Source organism: Syngnathoides biaculeatus, chromosome 1 (genome assembly GCF_019802595.1).
Source record: "Syngnathoides biaculeatus isolate LvHL_M chromosome 1, ASM1980259v1, whole genome shotgun sequence".
Classification (NCBI taxonomy): Eukaryota; Metazoa; Chordata; class Actinopteri; order Syngnathiformes; family Syngnathidae; genus Syngnathoides; species Syngnathoides biaculeatus.
The window spans coordinates 1,611,056-1,637,620 of record NC_084640.1 but is presented as its reverse complement, the minus strand read 5'-3'; the positions used below and the strand labels follow the sequence as shown (position 1 = coordinate 1,637,620).

Genomic DNA, 26,565 nt, shown 5'->3' with positions numbered 1-26,565 from the left:
TGACAAAAATCTCAATTTCAAATTTCAGCCTCATCACAGGATTTGATACTATTTTCATGTCCAATACATTCTTAGACAGCTCTTCCTTTAAAGTCACCCCTACTCAATTTCTCTTCCCATCCACTCCATGGTAAAATAATTTAAACCCTGCTCCTAAACTTCTAGCCTTACTACCGTTCCACCTGTCTCCTAATCATCACGTCAACCAACTTCTGAGCTTTTGCTGTCATAGTCACAACATTCAAAGTCTCTACACTCAGTTGTAGGCTCTGTGCATTTCTCTTCTTCTTCTACCGATGAATCCGGCGTCCTCCTCTTCTTTGTCTTTGACCCACAGTAGCTGTCAAGGGCACAAGGTTGGACCCAAATGCAGGACTCCCAGGCAAAGGCATGGTGTTGATGGTGGTCTCCCAAGACGTGGTCGAGAGCCGGCGGCTGCCAATGCTGGTAGAGGGGCACCAAGGCTTGGACAAAGGGCTGCTGTGGTTCGGGTGCCGCTGAGGCATGGGTGAGAGGTCGCTTTTGGTTCAGTCACCGTCAAGGCGTAGACGCAAGTTGGCTGAGGGTCGGCCGCCGTCGAGATGTGATCGTCAGTCGTCCGAGGGTCGGTCGCTGTCAAAACAGGAGGGGATGGCGGCCGAGGATTGGCCACCGCTGAAACAGGAGCGGAAAGCAGCCGAGGATTGTTCGCCATCGAGGCATGATCAGGCGGCAGAGGATCGGTCACCGCCAAAACAGGAGCGGAAAGCGGCCGGGGATTGGTCAGCGTCTAGGCGTTGTCATCAGGCAGCCCTGGATTGGTCGCCATTGAGGCGTGGTCATTGGGCAGCCGGGAATCGGTCGCCGCCGGAGCGTGGTTGTCAGGACATGGACGTGAGGCAGCCATGGAGGAGTCGTCACCGAGGCATGAGCAAGAATCGACTGCTGCTCAGTCGCTGTCATGGTCAATAGGCTCTGACTTCTGGTCAGCGCAAAACGCATGGTAAACATACACACATTGCTATGGGAAATGATGCGAAAAATATAAATAGTTGGGATGTTTTGGATCCCAAGAGACATTAATATAATCTAAACATTTTCAGCATGCCCAGGAAGGTTTAGAAGATACATTGACACATGCATATGTAATAGGAGGTACTACAAGCCTGAAAAATATTCCCCGCGCCAAACGTCAACTGCCACGCCGACCTCTCGTCTTGGTGTTCCAGGCATTTCAATTTATATATTCCACAAATTACAAGGAATTTTTCGGACACTTTTGTACAAGAGGGTGAACAATCTCCCAAATGTTATCAATAGACTCCACACACATATAGACACTGTTAAGTGTTGCTGCTCCGGTCGCCTGACCGTGGTCGGGAGACGCAGTCTGTGACTGTGATACAAAATAATTATGGTGAAGCTGTGATATACGCTTGTGATACGGAAATATATTATCAGTGATAGAAGCCTCGTATACACCTAGATCTAATACTCCAAACACATTAATCTGCACTGCATGATATATTTTCCACATTCATAATTATAATAATGAATTTTGAAGGTTAAACTGAAACACACAGTGAAGTTACTTCTTGCGACCGCCTACACGGTTTAGACAGTTTACAGCGCAACCGAATTAAGCATCAAAAACCAAAAAAGCTAAACCTAACGTATTCCGATGAAACTCGATGTTAATGTTTCACAATGTACAATTGTAAGGATGTCAAAGGACGTCAACTTTCACGTGAAATAGTAGCAAAAGCAATGTTTGCCCTGACCGGAAATTGAAGCCGAATTACCACATCATCTAGTTTTATTCTACATTATTGGTTTTGCGACGCCTTCTTCCGGTGAAACAGCGCCTTGTCGTGGACAGACGCCAAAATCCACCGAGTTTTCATTTCTCCGTTTACGGAAACACTTTGACGTCAACACATGTGCAGTCTTGTTCTCAGAGTCCACTTCAATACGTGAGGCGTTGCATGCGTCCTCTTGCTTCCCAAATCCCAAATTAAGACGGCGCCGACGTGGTAGGTGTGGTGTTGTCTTTTCAACCGGAGTACACTCGGTCGACGAAGGCTCTGTTGCACACCCTCGATGAGCACGGCACATTTTTTAACATCTGAACCCTTAACGACTGTGCTAAAGTATACGAAAGGGGAGGGTGGGAGGTTTTAAGTAGGCCAAGGAGGGTTTTTTTTTTACGTTTTCGTTCATATGCGGAACACTTTTGACAGACAGATGCAAAGGTGACTGGAGGCTTGATTGGAAGAAACATGATTTCCAGCAAAATCCAACCGGCGGCGTGCAGACTATGGTTTACGACGCGCGTAAGTATCTGTAAATATGTGTGTGTGATTGTGCTTCAAAGTAGGTATGTTTAAAAAGAAAAACTTATACTCATGGAATTGAAAAAAAAAACTTTGTAATTGGAAAGAGCTTCGAAAACCCTTTAAAATATTACTTAAATGATCTCAATAGCTCAAATAACATAAAAGTTGCGACCATTGAAAGATTGGGAATGTGGGCTAATTGACCCCTCCGGAAAGGGCACTTAACCACGTCTCCTGAAGTACGTCACCCCACGTGTGCTAACCTCAGACAAACAATTATCAAAAATGGCGGCGCAGGAAGAAAAGACTAGAACGAAATTGTCCGATTTACCAGCTGATTTCTCACTCGCATTCTTAGAAAATAGTGAAATATCGTTGAAAAGCAGACAGCAGGCCTTCAAGAACTTCAGGGAGGGGTATTTCAATGGTATTTACATGCATATCGACGGAGAAACCATTGATATTAGCGCAAGATCTTTCCGGAGTCAGAGGAAGACCGAGAAGCCACATAATATAATATGTTATAACCCAAAGACGAATTTGTCATTGACAGTTTCCTATTTTCGTGTTACCTATCACACTTCTGTGCAGAATCTGTATGTGTATCTGTATAGCCGTTTGTGAACCGCCGTATGAAGGAAAACAAGGCGAGGCCTGATTTACGAGTTGTTTCTCTCGTTTTCTTTGTGCAACGTCACGAGCTCCCCTCAATAATTATTCTTGAATTAGTGCCGAACCTATGTAAGTCCCGACCGAGTACGACAATCACTACTTTAGTGTCCTCAAACATCCTTCCTTCAGTCTTGGTGTCTCGGTGCACGTCAAAGGCTTTTAGGACTCGCTAGTCCGGTTTAGCTTAGCTCAGTAGCCGCCGAACAGAGACACGCAGTCAGATCATCGCAAAATATCGCTCAACACAGATCAAGTGTGTCAATCATTCACACATAGCTATGTTATGCAATCGAAGAATTGCTAATTCATTTATATGAGACATGTATTGCAAATCAAATATAGGGCATACCTTCGTGCAAACATAGTCCGGTTTAGCTTAGCTCCCTAGCCGGCAACAGAGACACGTTTGTGCAGTTAGATCATCGCAAAATATCGCTCAACATAGATCAAGTGTGTCAATCATTCACACGTAGCTATGTTATGCAAGCGAAGAACTGCTAATTCATTTATATGAGACATGTATTGCAAATCAAATATAGGGCATACCTTCGTGCAAACATAGTCCGGTTTAGCTTAGCTCCCTGGCCACGAACAAAGGGACACGTTTGTGCAGTCAGATCATCGCAAAATATCGCTCAACACAGATCAAGTGTGTCAATCATTCACACGTAGCTATGTTATGCAAGCGAAGAACTGCTAATTCATTTATATGAGACATGTATTGAAAATCAAATATAGGGCATACCTTCGTGCAAACATAGTCCGGTTTAGCTTAGCTCCCTGGCCACGAACAAAGGGACACGTTTGTGCAGTCAGATCATCGCAAAATATCGCTCAACACAGATCAAGTGTGTCAATCATTCACACGTAGCTATGTTATGCAAGCGAAGAACTGCTAATTCATTTATATGAGACATGTATTGAAAATCAAATATAGGGCTTACCTTCGTGCAAACATATCTGTTCCGGTTGATTTTAGATGGATTCAGTTGATCATACGATCTTCCACAAAGTTTGATCCATCGAAGACATTTTTCGTAGTCGGTCTTCTGTTCCGGTTGATATTAGATGGATTCAGTTGATGATGCGGTCTTCCACAAAGTTTGATCCATTGAAGACATTTTTCGTACTGGGTCTTCGGTTTTGGAAAGGGTACAAATTGAACTCCACCAACTAGCCTTTCAGGATACCTGTCGTCACTATTACAAAGTCCGTGACTACACCTCTTAAACATATCTATTGTTAAAGAACGCAAATACGCGATAAAACGCGAACAAAAGCTATACTGGACTATGCAACGTTGTCTGAGGGAACGGCGGCTGCAAAAAAAGGGGCATGGTTTATGCAGATCTCTGGCCTCTGATTGGTCAGCGACGCGGATGACGCAATTTCTATGGAGGGGTCAATTGTGATATGATGGGATTCCAATTACCCGTCATGCCTTGCGACGGCCGCCGTCGTGTGTGTTATCAAAGTCAGAGAACACAGGCAAAGCGTGAAGTTTTTTTTTATCGTTAATTCATCCGATTGGTCTCAGAGTTATGACGTCGTAAAAAAAAGGGAATACTGGGTGACGTCATCGCAAACAATCTCAACGTTTTTGTTTCTCAACGAATTTTCATGAAATTTCAGTGATGATAGCTTGACTAAAGCATTACCATTTGCACTTACAAGATTTTTATTACAATTGCATATAATGGCATACAGAGCAACAAATTCGGCAATTTTTCTGATTTTGCAATGCGACCGACATTTTTGCGAGTGTTAAAAAACTGTGCGAGCGGTCATGTCACCTTCTTATGTCCCTTGTGCATCGATATGTACATATAAAACATAAATGAAGTACTTTAGAAAAAATATATGCCTACGGACAGGTTATGATCGAGGTTTTAAACACATAAAATTTTTGAATAAAAAGTACTACAACTTCTGTAGCGGTTTTAAAAATGCAAAATGGAGGTTGTAGACGGAAACGTGGATTACGTTATCAGCTTCTGTGTGTTTTGGTCCAATAATAAACAAGCCTCGTGCTCACAAAATAGTGACACAGATCGTACTACAGATAGTTTCTCATACAACAAAGATTTTTTATTGATGAAAAATTTTAAGTACCGTTTTATATCATGTTCTGCTAATATCAGTTGAAATTGGAAATAATCATTTCTGAGTTTGAAATTTTAGTTTTCTATTTTGATTATGTATTTGTTAATTTTATTTTTAATTTACAGTTATGTTATATTAATCCAGTAAGTTATTTTAAGGCCATCCCTAATCACATCCGCAACTTTATCTGACAGCATGACTGACCACACCCATACATTTTTCAAATGTGAATGACTGTATATATACTGTGTTTGTGTATGTATGTGTGTGTATGTATGTATATATATATATATATATATATATATATATATATATATATTAAAGGCAACTCATTGTAGTGTTACTAGATCTGTATCTAAGATCGTGAGCTATGTGGTCGAGTGTATGTGTATAACGCGATGTAACAAGTTTGAGACTCAAACGTTAATAGTAATTACTAGAGATCAATTTCTTTAACATATTTTGCTGTACGGTGTAGAAATTCTCGGATATATTTTCCAGTATATTCTATATCTATACTATAATATGTATAATGTGGGGAAAAGGACAATTTTAGATGTCTTTTTACTGAATAGTTCACTTAATTCATTTGCTATGAGATAAACTGGCATATTTTAAGCATATTTTAATGACCAATGTGATTTTGTGCTATCCAGTGATAGGGGTATGGGGGGCAAAAAAATCTGGGTTTGGCCCTTGGGGAATTTCTCCCCAATTTTTTTTTTCTTTTTGTCAGGACTTAGAAATTTTACTTTCAATTAGTGTCTGAATTTTGTTTATAGTTATAACCAGAATGCACCACAGCTATCCTTTTTTTCAAAAATTTTCCAAAGGGGGGCATGTTTCCGGACCCCCCCCAGCAGGACTTCACTCCCTCAGTGCTCGCATTTAGATTTTCAGGAGTTTTCACGAAAGTCCACTTTCATCTCTATCATACAAGCACAGCCAGATGCATCACACAGTACAATGAACTACCGGGTTGTCGCGTACTTGCTCAGCAAACTTGAAAAGTGCACTGAGGTACAGACGTGTTGGTCTAGCATCAGGGTTGGACAAAGGTTTGTGATCCAGCCCCGGATTTTATTTTGAATAAATGATATATAGGTTAGGGCATAACGCTTACAAAAATTGTTTGAATACAAATATGATTCTCAATCATCAGTAATGATTAATTAACCAGTTATTTAAGTAAAAGTAAATGTAAAATTATTTTGGTAATATTTGTATTTCAAAATAAATTAATTGAATGAGACACTTAAAAAATTAAAAAAATGTTTTGTAAAAACAATTGGTAAAAGACCTTTATTTTTTAATTTAAAATCAATCAACCAATTATTTCATAAATGTACCCCCCCAGCATGACTAAATACAATTACAATGTATATTGCATCATTGTTGACATCAAGTGTCTATAAACTAGTTTGAGTGACTTGTGCTTTTTCACTTTTGCTCCAGGTGACATCCAGGCAGGAGCTAAGTATGTCCACCTTGGTGCCCCCCCAGCCGGTGCCCCCCCTGAGTCAGACTCTACAGGCCTACATGAGAGGCCTGGAGCCCCTCATCCCTCCCGAAGAGCTCACCCACACCCGCAGGGTTATGCGGGAGTTTGCCAGACGCGGTGGCCTCGGCACGGAGCTTCAGAGGGGCCTGGAAAGGAGGGCGAGAAAGACAGAGAACTGGGTGCGTGTTTTGGCTTTGTCTCACGGGGGGAACATGACACGTGTCGCTGATTGACGTTTCGGTCAAGCACAGAGAGTGCTTACACCCCCCCTCCCCCCCAAAAAAAAAATGCTCACGTGGGTGCGAACTACCATTGAGGAGCATCGACGAAAGCCTGATTGTCTGATGTCTCCAAACGACGATCCTGATCAATTATTTTGTATTCGTGGATGTATTTGGAGTGATTTCCCCCCCCCCACCCCCTTCCACATTGCTTGGACAAAGTCCGAGACCCCAATTGTGAGTTGTGATTGTATTGTGAAACAGGAAGATTACCCAATTAGGAACCAACAGGAAGCTTTTGGACCTAATTGTGTTTTTTTTTATGTCCTATTTCATACACCACAGTAAAAATGATCAAGAAAAGGTCTTCAAAATGAGCTAACAGGCAGCCTAGTGCCTTCTATTTCTTTTTTTTTTTATTTTACGACAATCTGCGAGCGCTCTGGCACCATGCTGCCTCTCACAGGTTAGTGTTGGTACCACGCGACACGTCTGATTTGTGGGGGAGGCTCGGGATTGATTGTAAGTGCAGACGTAACGTGTTTGTTGTGCTATGTTCATCTCGGTAATCTCTGAATTATACACAGTTTTATAAAATCTTATCTTTTAAATATAGTAGGAGCTGTGTTAAACATTTGGAATTTACAGCCCGGAGATAAATGTAGCCCACTATCAAGGGGAAAGTACATAGCATTGCGGGACAAATTAAAGGATTTCCAACGGTTGAAATGAAATATTAGCCTCTCTCTGTACGTTCCCTGCAGATCACAGACTGGTGGGTGCAGTGGGCCTACTTGGACAGTCGACTGCCACTGCCTGTGCACTCTAACCCGGCCATTTCCCTCCCCAGACGAGATTACAATGGCTGGCGGAGCCAACTGTTGTGAGTGAACGTGAACTGCACTGCGCACGGCATGTGGCACCAACATGTCGCTAATCTCTTTACGATATGACAGGAGTGCGTTTCCAAACAAATTAGCTGGCTAATATTACGTTGAGTCGCTCCTTAAGTCATGTTGATCATTGGAAGTTATTTTGATATATTGCTAGAACATATTTGAGTTCATAGTCTCAATTATGACTCGTCTATGTGAAACCAATGCATTTACTGTATTTTGATAGCATTGTGTGTTGCATTTGTCATGGAAGGTTCCATTTATGGATAATTGCCAAGGAATGTTCATGACAGGGTAATTGAATGACACGCCTATGTTGCATTTGACAAGTTTGCAATTATATTCTGGAGCGAGATTTGTATAAGCGATATAGGCACTTCTGAACTGTAACATTTTCACAGAGTAACTCATAATGAAAATTATGTCAGTATTACAGGGACTAAAGTAGATGCTCTTCTCATTACAAGCCAGCGTATAAGAAATGTATGTTTGTTTAAAGCCCCACTGTAATGACATGCATGATTTTTAGTATGTTTTTAATGAAAAAAAGGCTGCCAGAATGGACCGATCCATTTGTTCACCATACATCATGATGTTGTTGTATATGGATTTTTGTATCTCCTGCCATGAAAATCCTCTCAAGGGAATTGTTTTGGAGAAGAAGCAGGAAGTGACGTTAACAGCGGCGTACTCACGCGGGCTCGTGTGTTTATAATAGTTTTACCTGCTGGAAGGTCGCTCTTTGTTCCTTCGTGTTAGCCAAAATGCCTTTTCGTTGTATTGCTAGATATTGTTCGAACGCTCGGGAGGATGGGTTTACTCTTCATACTTTACAAAAAGACTCTGTTCATCGTGCAAAATAGATTGCACAGGTGCAAGGGATGAGAGCTTTGTAGGTTCCAAATGACAGGTAGGTGTGTGTATAGGGCTGCTAAAACAAAACAATAGTTGGGGTGGGGGACGTCCTCTCATCACGTAACAAAAGATCTGCCTACGTAAGTAAGTCAGGGGTGCTAAATGTGCGGATGTGCTCATCAGCCAGGTTCCGCGCAGCAAATGCGGAAGGACGGCCTCTGTATGGCCTTGTGGATCGCCCGGCATTAGCCCTGACATGGAGGTGAATTGGGCGGGGAGGTGTTTTGGCCAGGCTTTTCCCCCACCGGCCACCAGTGTCTGGGCACCCCACTTCGGCCGTCGGCTCGCCGGCGACAGCTTCCACGTCGGCTCGCTCGCCAGTGACGGCTTGCTCACTGGCGACGGCTTCCGTGTTGGGCCCAATGCGGAAGTGGTTTGGCAGCATGTGGGAGGAGAAAGGAGCTCCCTCCCCGCCCGGCATGGGTCCTCCTGATTACATACTGTCGGGAAGTCTGTTGTTATTAGAAGTGATCTGGGTATCATCAAAATATGGCATGAAATGATAGGGTAATATTGCCCAGGTCATTTCACTCGATTCTGAGGCATTCTCTTCGAAAAGAGGTTCAGTGTCAGAAGGGATGTCGGAAAAATCTGAAAACCTCTGCGAATGACCCAATGCGACATCATCAACAGACGGTGCAGGCAATATGGCTACCACTTGGATGTCGAATGAGACTTCCGCAACTTTGCACATGGATGACACGCTCTCCGCTCATATTTGTTTTTTCATATAGACATTGAAGTGAATAATGTTATATATAGTTTTCATTACAATTTCCATTTTAGAATGTTTATAGGCATGACAGTGGGGCTTTAAGATATTATAAGGCAAACTAACCATTGGTTGTTTTTTTTTTTCAGGTTTGCATCCAAACTGATTGTTGCAGTACTTGAATTTAAGGCCAAACTTGACACGTAAGTGCTAAATTGTTCCATCCTATGTAAACTATATGCGAAATCAGCATTTCAACCTGATCCTCTTCATGTTTTGAAAGATCACTGTGGTGATATTTTTTTTTTATATTTGCAACTATTGAACTACACTCAAGCTGCAGTATTCCTCTAATGTAATCTGTGACGTTGCTGGTTGAGCACGCCTGCTAGCCTGGTCTCGTATTTCTTTGCTGTATGAAGTTAATCTGTGTCTAAATATACTTGCCCACACTTATTTGTAACAGTATTGGTGCCGCAAGTCCGCTTTGTTTTTAATGAGCTGTATGGAACGTGACCTGGTTTCCTTTCCATTCCATCCAGTGGCTTGTGGCTCACCAACAACATTAACAAATCAATATTTGTTTACACAAAAATACCCTCCATGAAAACAAAAGGGTTTTTTGTTGGGGGGGTGCTGTAATTTGGACAATATATGAAACTACAGTGCCTTGTGAACGTATTTGCCCACCTTGAACTTTTCGACCTTATGCTACATTTCAGGCTTCAAACATAAAGATGTAATTTTTTTTTTTGTCCAGAATCAACAACAACTGGGACACAATCGTGAAGTGGAACAAAATTTTATTGGATATTCATACTTTTTTAACAAATAAAAAACTGAAAAGTGGGGCGTGCAATATTGTTCGTCCCCTTTACTTGCAATGCAGCAAACTCACTCCAGAAGTTCAGTGAGGATCTCTGAATGATCCAATGTTGACTGGTGATGATAAATAGAATCCATCTGTGTGTAATCAAGTCTCTGTATAAATGCACCTCCTCTCTGATAGTCTCAGGGTTCTGTTTAAAGTGCAGAGAGCATCATGAACACCAAGGAACACGCCAAGCAGGTCCGAGATCCTGTTGTGGAGAAGTTTAAAGCCAGATTCGGATACAAAAAGCTTTCCCAAGCTTTTTAAACATCTCAAGGAGCACTGTGCAAGCAATTGTATTGAAATGGAAGGTGTATCAGATCATTCCAAATCTATCAAGACCCCGCTGTCCCTCTAAACCTGTAAACCGACCGTCCTTCTAAATGTTCACCTCGAACAAGGAGAAGGCTGATCAGAGAGGCAGCCAAGAGGCCCATGATCACTCTGGCTGAACTGCAGAGATCTGCAGCTGGGGTGGGAGAGTCTGTCCCATAGGACAACAATCAGTCGTACACTGCACAAATCTGGCCTTTATGGAAGAGTGGCAAGAATAAAGCCATTTCTCAAAGATATCCATAAAAAGTCTCGTTTAAAGTTTGCTACAAGCCACCTGGGAGACACACCAAACATGTGGAAGAAGGTGCTCTGGTCAGATGAAACCAAAATGGAACTTTTTGGCCACAATGCAAAATGATATGTTTGGCGTAAAAGCAACACAGCTCATAACCCTGTACAAACCATCCCCACTGTCAAACATGGTGGTGGCAGCCTGGTGGTTTGGGCCTGCTTTTCTTCAGCAGGGACAGGGAAGATGGTTCAAATTGATGGGAAGATGAATGGAGCCAAATACAGGACCATTATGGAAGAAAACCCGTTGGAGTCTGCAAAAGACCTGCGGCTGGGACAGAGATTTATCTTCAAACAGGACTATGATCCAAAACATAAAGCCAAATCTACAATGGAATGGTTCACAAATAAATATATCCAGGTGTTAGAATGGCAAAGTCAAAGTCCAGACCTGAATCCAATCGAGAATCTGTAAGCAGAGCTGAACTGCTTTTCACAAATGCTCTCCATCCAAGCTCACTGAGCTCTAGCTGTTTTGCAAGGAAGAATGGCCAAGAATTTCAGTCTTTTGAGGTGCAAAACCGATAGACATACCCCAAGCGACTTGCAGCTGCAATTGGAGCAAAAGGTCGCGCTACAAAGTATTAACGCAAGGGGGCCGAATAATATTGCACGCCACACTTTTCAGGTTTTTATTTGTTGTAAAAGTTGAAAATATCCAATAAATTTCACTTCACAATTGTGTCCCACTTGTTGTTCATTCTTGACAAAAAAAATGTAATTTTATATCTTTGTTTGAAGCCTCAAATGTGGCAGAAGGTTGAAAAGTTCATGGGGGTCGAAGACTTTCACAAAGCACTGTAAATCTTTCCCTTCCCAAATAAATGAATATAATTCAAGGAATGGTTTTTATTTTATTTAATTTGAATTTAATTGCATTCAATCTCCAGTCACTGGTGTCATCCCCACTTTACACCCACAGCCGGTCAAAGTACAAGAAACGTGGTGACATTTTTCTAGCACAGAGGAAAGAATATATACATGTATTAAAATGCACTTTGTAGATCTGTTGTAATCTGATGAAGTGAATAATTCCATTCTACATGTGTTAGTGGCCGTCTGCCAGTGGAGTACATGCGAGGCAGGCCTCTGTGCATGGAGCTTTACCCGCTGCTCTTCTCTTCGTGTCGCATCCCGGGCCCCAAACACGACTACGTGGCTCACTACGGGACCCCCCGTCGCTCACCGACGCACATCACTGTGGTCCGGAACTATCAGGTCAGGAAAGTTGACCAAATGAATCCAGAGCAGTCATGTTCATTGTATTGGGAAAAAAATGGACTTTGGAAGCAGTACGCTTACGCTATTAGAACATACTATTGCAAAGTCTCCACATGTTCCGTTTATTGGACATAACACAATTTCTGAAGAGATGCAAAATAGTCGACACTTTTGCTGTTTTTCTGTGAACAAACTACATTGAGAAGGTAAAAAAGCCCTAACAAATGTCTTGCGTTTGTAGTTCTTCCAGTTGGAAGTGTACAACAGCGACGGCTCCCGCCTGACAGAGAGCCAAATTCACGGGCAGCTGCTGAGGATCAGATCCCAGTCCTGGAAGACGGACAAGGAGCCGATGGGGATCCTGACCAGCGAGCATCGCCACACATGGGGCCAGGCCTACAACCGCTTGCTGAGAGGTAGAAAATATGATGGTCAGATGTGCAGGATGCCACGAAAGACTTGTCTTGCATAACAACTTGGACGACTGTCTGGTATTCTTTGAAACAAGAATTTCATTGAATTGAATGGAAGCGGAACCAAACATTGACCTATCTTCCCCCACTATTTCATCTGGAATGTTCATTTTCAGTTCCATGTTGTTTACGATCTATTAACTTACGTTTATGTCTTTTTCCTTTGTACCTTTGTCTGCTCTTGTCCGACTCAGATAAACTTAACCGGGAATCAGTGCAGGCAATTGAGAAGGGACTTTTTTCGCTATGTCTGGATTCTCCAGTTATGAGGATATCAGATGAAAAGTATGTGTATACACACACACACACGCATGCACACATACATTGATTAAGTGGTACATTACTGGCTCGACTCCCAGTTTTCCCCAGCGGAAACTGAACCCACATCATCACTGTTTATGAATGAGGTGTTTACTTTACCACCATAGCAACGTATGCCATCATCACTGGGGGAAAGGCTGCATGAAACAGCACTGTAAATCACGTTTGCTTACGAGAGGCTGTAATTCTGACCGACAGATACGCGAGCCGCAAAGCCGCACAGGTCCTGCATGGAGGGGGCACCTTCTCCAACAGCGGCAACCGCTGGTTTGACAAAACTCTGCAGGTGAGCGACCAGGCTGCTCACGTTCAGCAAAGATTTGAAAGGACTTTCACTGATGATTTATGGTCTTGGCATGCTTGTATAGTTTGTGATCGGCGAGGACGGCTCCTGGGGTCTCCTTTATGAACAAGCTACGGCTGAAGGTCCGCCCATAGCAACCCTGCTGGATTATATCCTGCGCTACTGGTAAAGGAAAAAAAAAACGGCATTACATCAACATTTTTATTTTTTTTAGCCTGATCATCAAGATTCCTCTTATCCATTTGTTAAAAGGGAAATCCACTGGTTTGCATTAACAATGTATCCAATAGGTCATGGTAATACTGTATGTACTCTATTTTGACAATGTGATCTTAAATCCTCTCTCATTTAATAGTGTTTTGAGAAGATTTGTATCGACAATTATGAATTTTCAGGGGCGCTGCCATTTTCGCGAGTCACGTGACCTACGTGTGTGGATGTGACGTGTTACATGGGGTCCCAAACGCTCGATTACATGGGACACCATTATGCCCAGCGCTGATTTCAGATTTATCCTCATCTGAAGAAGAAATAGCAGTATCGGTTGATCAGGAAGACGGAGGAATACTTCCAAACACAGCCGTGAGGGGCTCGGTTGATCAGGAAGACTGAGAACTACTTCCATACACAGTCGTGAGCACCGCACCGGCTGTGTATGGAAGTATTCCTCCGTCTTCCCGATCAACCGAGTGTCCGAGCCATGGGCTCTTTCTTCACAGCTCCCTCGAGCCCCGGAGCTGTGCTGCTCACAGCTATGTATGAAAGTCTTCCTCCATCTTCCCGATCACCCGATACTGCTATTTCTTTATCGGATGAGGATAAATCAGAGTAAAATCAGCACTGGGCATGAATAGTGTCCCATGTAATCGAGCCTTTATTGCGGCACGGTACATGGCACATCTGCGCACGTAGATCATGTGACTCGTAAAAGGCAGAGCCCCTGAAAATTCGTAATTGTCGATAAAAATCTTTTCAAAACACTATTAAATGAGAGAGGATTTAACATCACATTGTCAAAATAGAGTACATATTACATGAGCTATTGGATACATTGTTAATGCAAAATAGTGGATTTCCCCTTTTTAAAGTAATGATCAGCTCTCAAAATCTTAACGACACCCAAACCGTGTAAGAGTGGACGAATACATGTTGACTGCATGAGCTTTGTTGCCACACTTACTGTCCAGGTGTGGACAAAATGATTTACAATATATTGTAAGCAACAAGTTGCAAATATGCAGATACACCAAAACAATTAAAAAAAATAAAGCACATGCAAGAAGCAATGGTAACACTATCTCCACAGCCGGGAATGGTATCATGTAGCACTTAAATTTGAAGGAACCTCACATTGAACTTAATTTTCATGATTGTACCTGTATGTGTCTGTATATTTACTGTGTGTATAAGCTATTGTTTTTTTTTTCTCTTGCTTGCAGTGAGATTCCTGACCCAAGGCGAACACCACTGGTCCCGCTTCCAATGCCCAAGAAGCTTTACTTCCATATAGACAGAGAAATCAAGAGAGACATTGAGAATGCCAAGCAGAACCTTGATATGCAAGTTGCACAACTTCAAATGTTCAACCGCACAGCACAATAGACAAAAATCTGCTTGTTCAATGCTAATATATTATGTGAAATGGCATAGAGAGTCCAGTGGAAATTAGCACTACTGATGCAAAAAAATAATGTGTAATTGTGTCATATGTTAAATAGCTGAAGGAGGAAAGGTCACTGCTAATTTCGAATCATTGATAAAAATGTTTCAGACTGATCAATGACCTGGATGTGAATGTATTCAACTTTAAGAAATTTGGCAAAGACCTTCCTAAGCAGTACAAACTGAGTCCGAACTCCTTCATCCAGGTGGCCCTGCAGCTGGCCTACTACAGGTAAAAAAAAAAAAAAAAAAAAAAATCACTCGTTGCATGATATACAGTATTTACTCTATGCAACAAATTGAGATTATCTGAATGAAGCATATGGCTAAATAATTTGTTACTGCAACACAATATTGCGCATCATTCCACGTGGGGACATAATCCGTAAATCGTGGGTGCTAAATGTGTTGATGTGCCACCCCGGCCGAAGCCGTGATCGGCGGACGGGGTGGCTCGTTGCGGCACCGGGCTGTAGTGGCTCATCACTGCTGCGGAGGTGGATCGGACGGGGGTGTGGTTTGGCTGTGCCGTCGTCGTCGCTCACGGGCGGGGTTGTATATCATCATTATGGCCGTGCATCGGACGGGGAGGCGGTTTGGCCACGCCGTCGTCGTCACTCACAACCCCTGGCACCGTTGTTCATTGCGGACATGGATCGGGCGGGGAGGTGGTTTGGACGCATGCGGTTTGGCCATGATCCGCATATCATCTAAATATGGCTCGAAACGATGGGCTAATATTGCCCCGGTCACTTCACTCAATTGTGAGATGTTCTCTTCTTCGCAAAGAGCTTCCATGTCAGAAGGGGCGTGTTCGTCTTCCATAGTAGGTGGCACAGCGTGTTTTCAATGCCGAATGTCCTAGTGTGATGTTAGGGACAGAAAATGCAGCCAAAATGGCTACCACTTGAATGTCGAATGAGACTGCACATGGATGATGTGCACTCCGCTCATGTTTATTTTTTCATATAGACATTGAAGTGAATAATGTTATATGTGTTTTTCATTACAATATCTATTTTGAGAATGTTTATAGGTATGACACTTGACCTTTAACAACACATTGTAAAGTATTTTAAATCTCAAAATGCATCCGCGTTGTATCTCACCAGCAACTCTCTAGTTGTTTTTTGATGACATGATTCATTTGATCCTTGGCAAACAAATGCTGAAAAACTGAAGAATCAAGTATATGAGCCGTTTTGTATTTGTTTTTGTTGGTAGAGTTCACGGTGACGTTTGTGCCACCTGTGACATCGCTTCTCAGAGGATGTTCCGTAAAGGAAGAACCGAATACATCCGCTCGCCTTCGAGCCAGACACTCAAATTCATCCTTGCCTTTGTCGATCCATCAGTGTCGGTGAGCTGACGTGCATGTTTTATTTCAAATGCTTTTCCTGTTGGGTAACTACTGTTTAATAGTAACGCTGTTGTTTTTGTTGTCTTGTGGTGCAGCGTGAAGCCAAGCTCCAACTATTTACAGAAGCAGTTGATGCCTACTCAACTCTGACTGACCAGGTAACCAAATAAAGACAGCAATTATTCTCATAGAGTGGCAACTCCCTTTAGCTTACCGTATTTTTCGCACTATAAGGCACACCGCATTACAAGGCGCACCTTCAATGACCGGCCTATTTTAAAACTTTTTTCTGTAGATAAGGTGCACCGCATTATAAAGGGGATAGAATAGACTGTACAGTTGAGGTTGGGGTTACATTATGCATCAATTAGATGGGCTGCGCTAAAGCCTTAATATTGCTCCTTATATAAGGCGCACCTGATTTATAAGGCGCACTGTCAGCTTTTGAGAAAATTAAAGTCTCTTACGTGCGCCTTATACTGTGGTAAATAGGGCACTTACATACTTACCAAAATCTGCATTGTGAGCAAGCTTCAAATACGCTGCCTTGCACTCTGTGCAGGTACTCAAAGGACATGGCATAGACCGACACCTGCTGGGGCTCAAACTGCAGGCCATCGAAGACGGACTGAGCGTTCCCAAAATCTTTATGGATACTGCTTTTGGTCTGGCAACTCATTGGAAACTTCGAACAGGGCAGGTGCGTTCATGCGTTTGTGGGAGTGTACGTTTGTTCCACTTTGTGCTAACCTGAATCATCTTCTTCTGAATGTGGCATATTTACCGTAATTTTCAGCCGACAAGCTGTGACTTTTTTCACATGCTTTCAACCCTGCCGTTTATGCGGTGATGCGGCGCTAGCGTTAGCGCGCGGCTAGCTTTAGTGCACCTGGTTATAAGCCTAGGTACACAGAGTTTAACGCTCTTTCTGTGTACTGAGGCTTATAACCAGGTGCACTCTGTAGGCCGGGAATTCCGGTACATTTTTCCACCACTTGATGGGGTTTTGCATCAGTGAGGCATCCCTTTTTCCATATTTTATTGTTGTTGCATATGGACGTAGTTTATTTTGGTAGGCTCCAGTTCCCTTTTGACCCTAATAACAAGTGGAACAGAAAATGGATAGCATGGGTTTGTTGAGCCAAGATTCAAACACCTATTGTTCATTTTGCACTTCAGCCGTTTGTTAGAGAACAGCAAATTTGGAAAAAGTAATAAAACATTAGTCTTTTTCTTCATTTTCCAAGCGTGTTTTTTTCCCCCATTTCATTTACATATTCCTCTATAGAAATGTAGTTCCTCCTTTTTTAATGCAAAGTTCTATCTTTTCCCCATAGGTGCCTGCCAACACAGACAGCGTGATGTGTTTTGGTCCGCTGGTCCCTGACGGTTACGCCATATGTTACAACCCCCAGTCTGACCACGTCCACTTTTCTATAACGGCCTTCAACTGCTGTGAGGAGACAAATGCAGAAACACTCGGTGTCGCCGTGTGGGAAACCTTGTGCCAAGTGCACGAGCTCCTGGTGCCTCCTATGTAGAGTTGCTGCAGACTTAAGACTATTCCCATTTTCACTCCCAAGTATTCTTCTGGAAATTCAAAGTGTTGATGAAGGCTTATTTCTCATTGATTTTTTTTTTTTTTTTTTTTTTTTATTATATTTTTTTTGCGTTGTACATTCACAGCTGCTCAGTTTTCATGCTGTTGGTGCGGAAAACAAATCACATAAACACTTCAGCATTAAACATAGCCAAAACGCGTGTATATGTGCTAGTTACTGCTATCAATTAAAAGTTGCTTGGTGTGTTTGTGAAGGACCAAAATGTGAGGAAAGAATTGGGATGGTCACAAACGGTCCTGTTGCTTGAATAGAACAAATGTGGCCCATTTTGTTGGGCATGTTTGCGCACAACCTGTTGATTTGGTTAATAAAGTTCACATTTTTAATTCCCTGACACGGTGGTCTTCTTTTGGCTCACAATCCCTTTTGTAGTTCATCACAGGGGTTTGATGAGGCGGAGATCATTGATCTCAAGTTCTTCCAACTAATCATGCGTTCATGCATATTCAGCAATCTGAAGAAGCCAAGGTCACAAAGGAACCCAGGACAACATCTAAAGAACTGCAGGATTTTCTTACCTCTGTTAAGGTCAGTTTTTATGCCACAACAAAAAAAGAGACTGGACAAAAATAGCATCTGTGGCATGGTTCAAAGGTCAAAACTAACAAAGGCTCTTTTGACTTGTAAAATGACATCTGAATGATTCCCAAGACCTTTGGGAGCGTATTCTATGGAATGATGAGACATCAGTTGAACTTTTATGAAAGTGTGTGACTCGTTACATTTGGCGTAAATGTAACAGCATCTAAAAAGAAAAATGTAGCGTGACGGTCTGAGCTGTTTCTCTCCTGCAGGACCTGGACAACTTGGAGCTATGAATTCTGCTTTTTAACTTCACAGTTCTGAGGCCTGTGAGGAGTTTGCACGACTCCCTGTGCCTGTGTGGGTTTTCTCTGGGCACTCCGGTTTCATCCCGTGTACCAAAAAACATGCATGGTAGTTTAAGTGTAGACTAAATTGCCCATTGGTGTGAATGGTTGTTTGATTATATGTTCCCTGTGATTGGCTGAGAACCACTTCAGACTGTACCCCGCCTACTGCCTGAAAATAGCTGGGATAGGCTCCTCCACTCCCTTGACCCTTGTGAGGAGGAGTGGTTCAGAAAATGAATGGATGGATGGAACAGAAAATCCTAAAGGAGAATGTTCGGCCATGGGTTTTGGCCTCAAGCTGAACTGTACTTGCGTTCTCTAGCAGGATAATCGTCCAAGGCTCACCAGCAAGACCAATTCTGAATGGTTTAAAAATAATATCCATTCATCAATTTTCTTAGCTGTAAGGGTCAAGAGAGTGCGCGAGCCTATCCCAGCTGTCATCGGGCAGGAAGCGGGGGACACCCTGAACTGGTTGCCAGCCAATCGCAGGCCACGTAGAGATAAACAGCCACACTCACAATCACACCTTGGGGCAATTTAGAGTGTCCAATTAATATTACGTGTTTTTGGGATGTGGGAGGAAACTGGAGTGCCCGGAGAAAACTCACGCAAGCACGAGAAGAACAAGCGAACTCCACACAGGGAGGGCTGGGATTGAACCAGGTCCTCAGAACTGTGAGACCAATGCTTTACAGCTGCTCCACCGTGCTGCCAAAATAATAATAAAAATAAAGGTTTGGGGTGACCTCGTCAAAGTCCGGACTTGAATCTGAATTAAATGGTGTGGCACCTTGATCAGGCTGTTCATGCTTGAAACCCCTCTCAGTGTTGCTGAATTTAAAAAAAAATAAATCTGAAAAGAAATTGGACCAGAACTTCTCCACAAATATAATTCGACACACGTATTTATTATGAGGGTCGGCGGTAATGAAAACGGCTTTCCTAGAACTTTGACTTCAAACACAAGCAAAACGTCCCTGTCGAGGATAACACTGAAAGGTTTGACTTGTTCCGCTTCAAACAAGACGCCGGAAGTGACAAAAACTCTGTAGCGTGACGTTTGAATTTAGGCCGGAAAAAAAAAAAAAAAAAAAAAACCATAAACACTACTTCAGTCTCTGTGGATTGCAGACACCAGCAGGTGTTTCCCACCGATCAACCGAACTGGAACCGTCAAAGGGATTTTATCTGTCATAGCAAATGTCGATTGTAAACCAACTCTGTGGCAATCTCGCCGTATTTGTCAGCAAAGCGAGAGCGGGGAATGGAGGGAATTTCAACTTTTACTGTCTGTTTTAGTCGAGCGGGGTTTTGATTTCAGTAAGTTATGATGAAGGGCTTCGTGATCAGCCGCAGAGAGGAGAGGAGCAGCGGGGCAGCCCGCCTCGTGTGGCCGCTGCTCGTTGCGTGTCTGTGGGCTGCCGCGGTCGCCTACAAGCCGGTGATCATCGTCCACGGCTTGTTCGACAGCTCTGAAGACTTTAAGACCCTCCAGCATTTCATTAACCAGGTGAGTGGTCAAGCTGGAAAGCCAGTTGGTGTCATTATTTATTTTGTTGTGCCAGCTCAATCTTGAAAAGTAGACTATGTAATTGCACTTTTTAGTAAATACGGGCAGGCCTCACATCAAATCTGTTATTCAACGAGTTTCTGTAACTATTTTATATGAGAATCTAGTGCACTTTTTAACTTTTTTTGGAGGGTGGGGGTGTTAGATTAACCCTGTCATTTTCAGTGCAATTTAAACATACTAGCAAGGATCACTAATCTTTCTGAAAACGGAGAGTTAAATACAAACATCTTAAATAACTTATATGCAATAAAATAACCTTCATTTATGTTATTAATACAGTAACTGTAAAGACAATGATTCTTCACAATTGTCAACAATGCCCTAACATAGAAGGATACAGAAAAATATGCAGCATTTTATTTCTATAATCCTCTGCAAGTGTTTACATTTTCAAATAACCTCTCTTAAACCGTTCCAAGGAAATCGCAAGGTCTCATCACTGGTGAGGTATTTTTAGAACAGGCCTTCTGGCTACTTGTGGTCTTTTTGAGCCACCTGCCCCAGCGAGCTCCATATTGGTGACAACAGAACTAGAGCTATTGTCATTTTATCATGTACTTCGTCTTTTTTTAGGTTTGATAAAACCTGTTTTGTGGCAACATGCTGAACTAGAGGTTAGTGAATTGCTTTGGTTTTCTCTGGATGCTCCAGCCTCCCTGACATCTTCCAAAATGGTTGTCAGTGGTGGAACGTTAATTACTTTTTTCAGGAATCTATTGCGAATTGAGTTGTTTTGAAGGTGATATTGACACAGAAAAGGTTGAAAAGATAATTCTGATATTTTGTTCCCGTTTTCACTCCTACAACCTCAAACTCAAGTAACACATTTCCATAGAATTAAAAGTCTGTCTTGGGTATATGCAGAGAAGAGAAACATGATTTAAAGGGCCAGTAGAAAAGCACATCTGGCAACATCAGTCAACATTTACCTCAATAAACAACCCACAAAGAAATTCCAATCAGGTTAAATGTGGGAAATGGTGGTACACTACAATGTTTGTTTTGTAGTACTTGTGTAGTGATCATTCTGTGGAGGGTCATATGGGTAAAAAGCACGTCCAGACAATCTGTTGATCCAAAAACCGTTGATAGTAAATTATCATAAAACCATACTTAAGCATTGCTTGATGACATTTTGAAGTTTAGGGTGACATTTTCTTGTAAAACAAATTACAAATTGCTCAACACTAAATTTCATGGCGGGATCAACACACTATTTAGATTCCGAGAAGACAGACTTTGCTTACAACCTGTGTGAAACTTTCATCTGCCTTTTTGTAACACTTTTTCCCTGTCTTTTTTTTTTATTTTTATTTTTTTTTTTGGGGGTGGGGGGTCCAGTCTCATCCTGGAACCAATGTGACAGTGATTGACTTATTCGACCGAAGTTCCAGCCTGCGGCCCATGTGGAAACAGGTGCATGGTTTCAAGGCGGTCATTTATCCGATCATGCAGAATTCAGCGGAGGGAGTTCATTTAATCTGCTACTCTCAAGGTTTGTTTGAGTGTATGTATGTGCGCACGTGTGCATGTTACACTCGTGCAGTTTGTTTTAGATAATAAAAGCAAAGTTATGTATTTCGTGTTATTATTGCAAACGCTGACCTTCGAATGACTGTTCCTTTCTGACTAAGTCTTCATTTACACAACAGCAGCTGGAAGGAAAGGGAAGCATTTGTTTCTGTTTAATCGTTGGGTGGAAATTCCCATTGAGCATTCTTTATTGTAATATGTACTGACATTTCATAAATGTCTTTAACTTATCAGGTTATTCTATTTTTTTCTAGCTGCGTGCTGATAATGCACTGTGTAAAAGCAACATATTTCTATTTCAATGTTATGAATTAATCGTGATGCACAAATTTTTATCAAATTATTTATTTGCATTATATCAAATCTTGGTATTACTGTATGTTCTTATAATTATTATAGAGTGCAATTTAAAAAAAGTGGTCATAAATTCCTGTAAAACCACTCTTCAACCTTGTGGAAAATCTTTTCGGAAGAATTGAAGCTGTTATAGTGATAAATTATGCACCAACTTAATATTAAACCCTATTGATGAAGAAAGGGTTGTGGCTTAAATTCATATCAGTGTCGAGGCGGGTGAGCGAATACTTTTGGTGCTACAGTGAATGAGGGTGTCTGTTGTTTCAGGTGGACTCGTTTGCAGGGGAATCTTGTCCACTTTGCCAGATCATAACGTGCACTCCTTCATTTCGCTGTCCTCGCCTCAAGCTGGGCAATATGGCGGTGAGTTCCTTCTCGAAAAGGCAATCAGTGATTAGTATCTGCTCCAACTCCTCAGTCGTTACGAAGATGTAATTTTAAATTTTTTTCCAGACACCAACTACTTGAAGTATCTGTTTCCTCAGTTTGTCAAGTCCAACCTGTACCATCTCTGTTATACAGCCGTGGGCCAGAGAATATCTATCTGTAACTATTGGAACGGTACGACTCACACGATCAATTTGACATGTGCATGTTTCATGCTTTTGAATTATTGCACACTCCACTTGAACAACTCAACTGAAATTTCAAAAGACTGTTCTCACATGGAAGATCAGTAAGTTCATCTCTCCGCTTGTGTTCTCCTTCTACAGACCCCCACCACAGGGACATGTACGCCAACAGCAGTGATTATCTGGCCCTGCTCAACAGCGACAGACCTAATCCAAATTCAACAGGTTAGCAAATTCCTCCTGCTCAAGCTCATTTTTAAATTCACCACACGTGCACATCAGATTGTCTGAAAGTGATTTCGACCGTATGACAGACAGTGATCGGAATACAAGAACAACAAAACAAAGTCATTAAGAACAATTCGTTTACAATAATATTGTTTAATCACTATCTGAGACTGAAGGCTACATCTGAGATTGCAAAAATAATGTCAGCAGTAAATTCTTTTAAATGCTTTTTTATCGGCTTGCTGATTTGAGTTACATGTTGCAAGCTTTTTTTGTCTGTTAACTGTCTTGCCTGGGGGTCCACTGTATATGTAAATCTTATGCAGGAGGCATCTTTGCAATTTAGGAGTTGAGCTAAAAAGTTGGGAGAAGATATCATCTCCGTGTGTTTGTTGTTGGGAAGTGCTAATATGTGCCTTTCTGTACTATTGCTAAATATAATCAATCATCCATCCATTTTCTTTGCGCTTATCCTCACGAGGGTCGCGGGGAGTGCTGGAGCCTATCTCAGCTGTTGACCAATTCTGAATGGTTTAAAAATAATAATATCTATTCATTTTCTTAGCCGTAAGGGTCAAGAGAGTGCGGGAGCCTATCCCAGCTGTCATCGGGCAGGAGGTGGGGTACACGCTAAACTGGTTGCCAACCAATCGCAGGGCACATGGAGACAAACAGCCGCACTCACAATCACACCTAGGGGCAATTTCAAGTGTCCAATTAATGTTGCATTTTTTTGGCATGTGGGAGGAAACCGTAGTGCCCGGAGAAAACCTACGCAGGCACGGGGAGAACATGCAAACTCCAAAAAGATGGGGCTGGAATTGAACTCGAATTCTCAGAACTGTGAGGCCAACGCTTTACCAGTTGACCCACTGTGCCGGCTTAAAATCAATCAGTTGGGAAAAAAAAGACTTACTGTATAGTAACTACCTACTTTATAATAAAGTGGAACCAATCATAGGATCACACGGCTGACTTTACTGCGGATTTACATATTGTTATTTTAGCACTTGTTGCATTAGTATGACGAGGATGAATCTTTTCCATCTCTAAGAATGGAAGAAAAATTTCTTGAGAATCAAAAAGCTGGTGCTTATCGGAGGACCGGACGACGGAGTCATCACTCCCTGGCAGTCGAGGTGAGTTCTTCTTTTGAAGCAACAATATTTGCACTGTACTGTTTGCCACGTATCACTTCTGCTTTTAACATCAAACAGTTGTACCATGAGAATGTTTCCTCTTCTTGGCTTACACATATTACTTGTTTCCCCTCCCCCCACCCCCACCCCCATTTGCATGTAGATAAATAGTTGACCCCCGTGACACTCACACACAGATTCAGTGTTCCGCTTGGATTTTTTTCTTTTCTTTTTTTTTTAGTCAGTTTGGGTTCTTTGATGACAACGAGGTGGTTGTTGAGATGCAGCAACAAGGCGTGAGTAAAAGCACATCTACTGTATGACTCTTTCCCATCATGAACATTCCAGTTATGTGACTTGGGGAGCCATTATGTTGTGTATTGGTTAAGGTTAATGCAAGTCATGAGTGGCCCATATAACGAGAAAAGAAGCAGAGAAAGGCTAACCCAGAAGAAGTAACATTATATTATCATTATCCAGGTCTACTTAAGGGATGTCTTTGGTCTGAAGACACTGGCAGCTCGTGGCGATCTGATCTTGTGTTCTGTTCCTGATGTCCACCATGTCTGGTGGCACTCCAATGAGACTGTATTCCACACTTGCATGGAGAAGTGGCTGGTTTGAAACTCAACAAACTCAGTCCTAAACATCAAATTTTTTTGCAAAATGAGCTTCTTGCTGTGTTACAACGAGGGTCCTCAGTTTCCAACAGGGTTCTGTCACGGCAGCAATATTTCTTTTGGGGGGAAAAAAAATACTTCTAGGCTATAAATGTGAAAAACAGAACAACAAGTAAGTATGGCTATGGAAAGCCCTTTAAGTATTTATTTAATAGCCTTGATAAACAAGCTAACAGCTCCCTAATAATTAGACAATTACAAACATTAAGAGAATGACTCAAGTGCAGTAGTAGAACTACTTTATCTTGCTAGTATTTTTCCCAAAGTGCCAAAGATACCCTACAAGGGTTCAGAAGTGTTAAAAAAAAAGTGGTGTAACACAAAATTGAAATGAACCTTACGAGTAAGACTGTTTTAATTGGGCCATATTCTCTCATTTTTGCTTGCAGTAATTTTCATTTTTTTTTTTTTAAACCACATTTGAAGGTACAAGCTTTATCCTGTTATTCTACTTCTGGCACAACCATCAAATAACCATTTTTCATGATTTTTAAGTAATTACAGTACAGGTTTTTTTAATATACTGTATATATATATATATATATATATATTTTGTTAATTGTAAAGAGACACATAAAAGGCACAAACTGTCAACGACTGTAAACAAGTAAATGCTTCCATAGATGTACAAGTTTACCAGCATTTAAGCTATCACCTAGAGCCAAAATTTATGAGGAAGATCTCCAGAAAGAAGTGTTGAATCAGCTCATTCATCAGTCAGGCATCATTTCGATGTGTGTTGAGCAGTTTTTGGTTACACACTTGTACCTCGAAGCGACACGTGACAACAGTGCCTGAGTGACGTTCTATCATCTGCTGTCACTGCCTTAATCCTATTTAATGCAGTCCTTTTTTAAATGTTTGTGCTTAGTTTTCCATGTTTTCTTGTTATTAATATTGTGAACATAATAGTGTTAGCCTTGTAGCATAGTTGATGTTTTTATTGATGCTATGATGGTAAGCTCAAAATGACTTGGGCAATGATGCAGTTTTAGACTACATTATGAGTAGGAACAGTTTTTGTAGTTAATGCCTTAAATTTCCCCCTTCATGCCTCAGTGTTTCCTGTCCCAAACCGAAAGTGCTCAGTTAAACTGCTTGTTGTGATAGTGCTAAAGAGATATTAGTGTAGTAGTCATAAAGATTTCAGTATTCTGTTTAATGGATACTTGTCTGTTCATTTATTACAATTAACATCACTTTTGACCTTTGCCTATAGACCTTAGTCGTTTGAGCAACCTTTGATTGTGTGCCCATCTTGCAAGCGATTTCATTCTCATAATAACCATACTGTAGTATTTCAAATAAAGATATGGATATCATGGGAACTTTTTTTTATATGGGCAGATTTGAAGGTACTTCTATAAAACTTCCTGAAAGGAATTGTAAACTGTATGATGAATTCAAATATGAATGGGGAATGGTCTGTTTGAAGCTTTAAATTGAATGTCATACTGTTGTCATTTTTTTTGTATAAAGTATGCTTGTACAAACTATTTTACCGAACTTTATATCATGCTTTTAAGAGATGTCATCTTTCATGTTCATTGTCTGTCTGCACAGTGTGAACTTGGACTTTTTAAAAATATAAACAGATACAGCTATTTTGACAGTGTCCTCAAGTTTATAGTGTGTAATCTGTTTTGAGGTGTTGTCTTTATTCAATAAAAGGTTACAAACGTGCTTTGAGTGGAACTATATATAAGTAAGTATTTTGGTACTGTATTGATAAGCTAAAAAATGGCACTTTGCATCCGACATAAACCGTGGCCCGATTTCATTTTTAATTGTTCTACTTTGTGATTGTATGGT

The 26,565-nt window shown here is 41.5% G+C and overlaps 2 protein-coding genes across 2 annotated transcripts; both read left to right on the top strand.

The window, feature by feature from the left end:
* The first annotated feature begins 1,822 nt into the window (after positions 1-1,822).
* cratb (carnitine O-acetyltransferase b) lies at positions 1,823-18,130 on the top strand. Its single transcript, XM_061820207.1, has 16 exons — positions 1,823-2,012; positions 2,220-2,312; positions 6,546-6,770; positions 7,577-7,695; positions 9,485-9,538; positions 11,886-12,051; positions 12,296-12,470; positions 12,722-12,812; positions 13,047-13,134; positions 13,217-13,317; positions 14,592-14,711; positions 14,924-15,046; positions 16,039-16,174; positions 16,270-16,332; positions 16,737-16,874; positions 17,512-18,130. The coding sequence occupies exons 2-16, from the start codon at positions 2,259-2,261 to the stop codon at positions 17,713-17,715; spliced, it is 1,857 nt and encodes a 618-aa protein (XP_061676191.1). The 5' UTR covers positions 1,823-2,012; positions 2,220-2,258; the 3' UTR covers positions 17,716-18,130.
* Positions 18,131-19,748: 1,618 nt separating this feature from the next.
* On the top strand, positions 19,749-26,436 carry ppt2b (palmitoyl-protein thioesterase 2b). Its single transcript, XM_061820075.1, has 8 exons — positions 19,749-20,181; positions 21,586-21,739; positions 22,402-22,497; positions 22,588-22,695; positions 22,848-22,931; positions 23,989-24,073; positions 24,315-24,369; positions 24,554-26,436. The coding sequence occupies exons 1-8, from the start codon at positions 19,999-20,001 to the stop codon at positions 24,695-24,697; spliced, it is 909 nt and encodes a 302-aa protein (XP_061676059.1). The 5' UTR covers positions 19,749-19,998; the 3' UTR covers positions 24,698-26,436.
* Positions 26,437-26,565: the final 129 nt, after the last annotated feature.

Bases quoted from the DNA above. Each gene is read 5' to 3' on its own strand.
- cratb (XM_061820207.1), top strand. From the start codon at position 2,259: ATGATTTCCAGCAAAATCCAACCGGCGGCGTGCAGACTATGGTTTACG. The intron at 14,712-14,923 runs GCAAGTTGCACA...AAAATGTTTCAG, and splicing joins GCCAAGCAGAACCTTGATAT to ACTGATCAATGACCTGGATG. The intron at 16,175-16,269 runs GTGAGCTGACGT...CTTGTGGTGCAG, and splicing joins TTGTCGATCCATCAGTGTCG to CGTGAAGCCAAGCTCCAACT.
- ppt2b (XM_061820075.1), top strand. From the start codon at position 19,999: ATGATGAAGGGCTTCGTGATCAGCCGCAGAGAGGAGAGGAGCAGCGGG. The intron at 21,740-22,401 runs GTTTGTTTGAGT...CTGTTGTTTCAG, and splicing joins TTTAATCTGCTACTCTCAAG to GTGGACTCGTTTGCAGGGGA. The intron at 22,932-23,988 runs GTTAGCAAATTC...TCCATCTCTAAG, and splicing joins ACCTAATCCAAATTCAACAG to AATGGAAGAAAAATTTCTTG.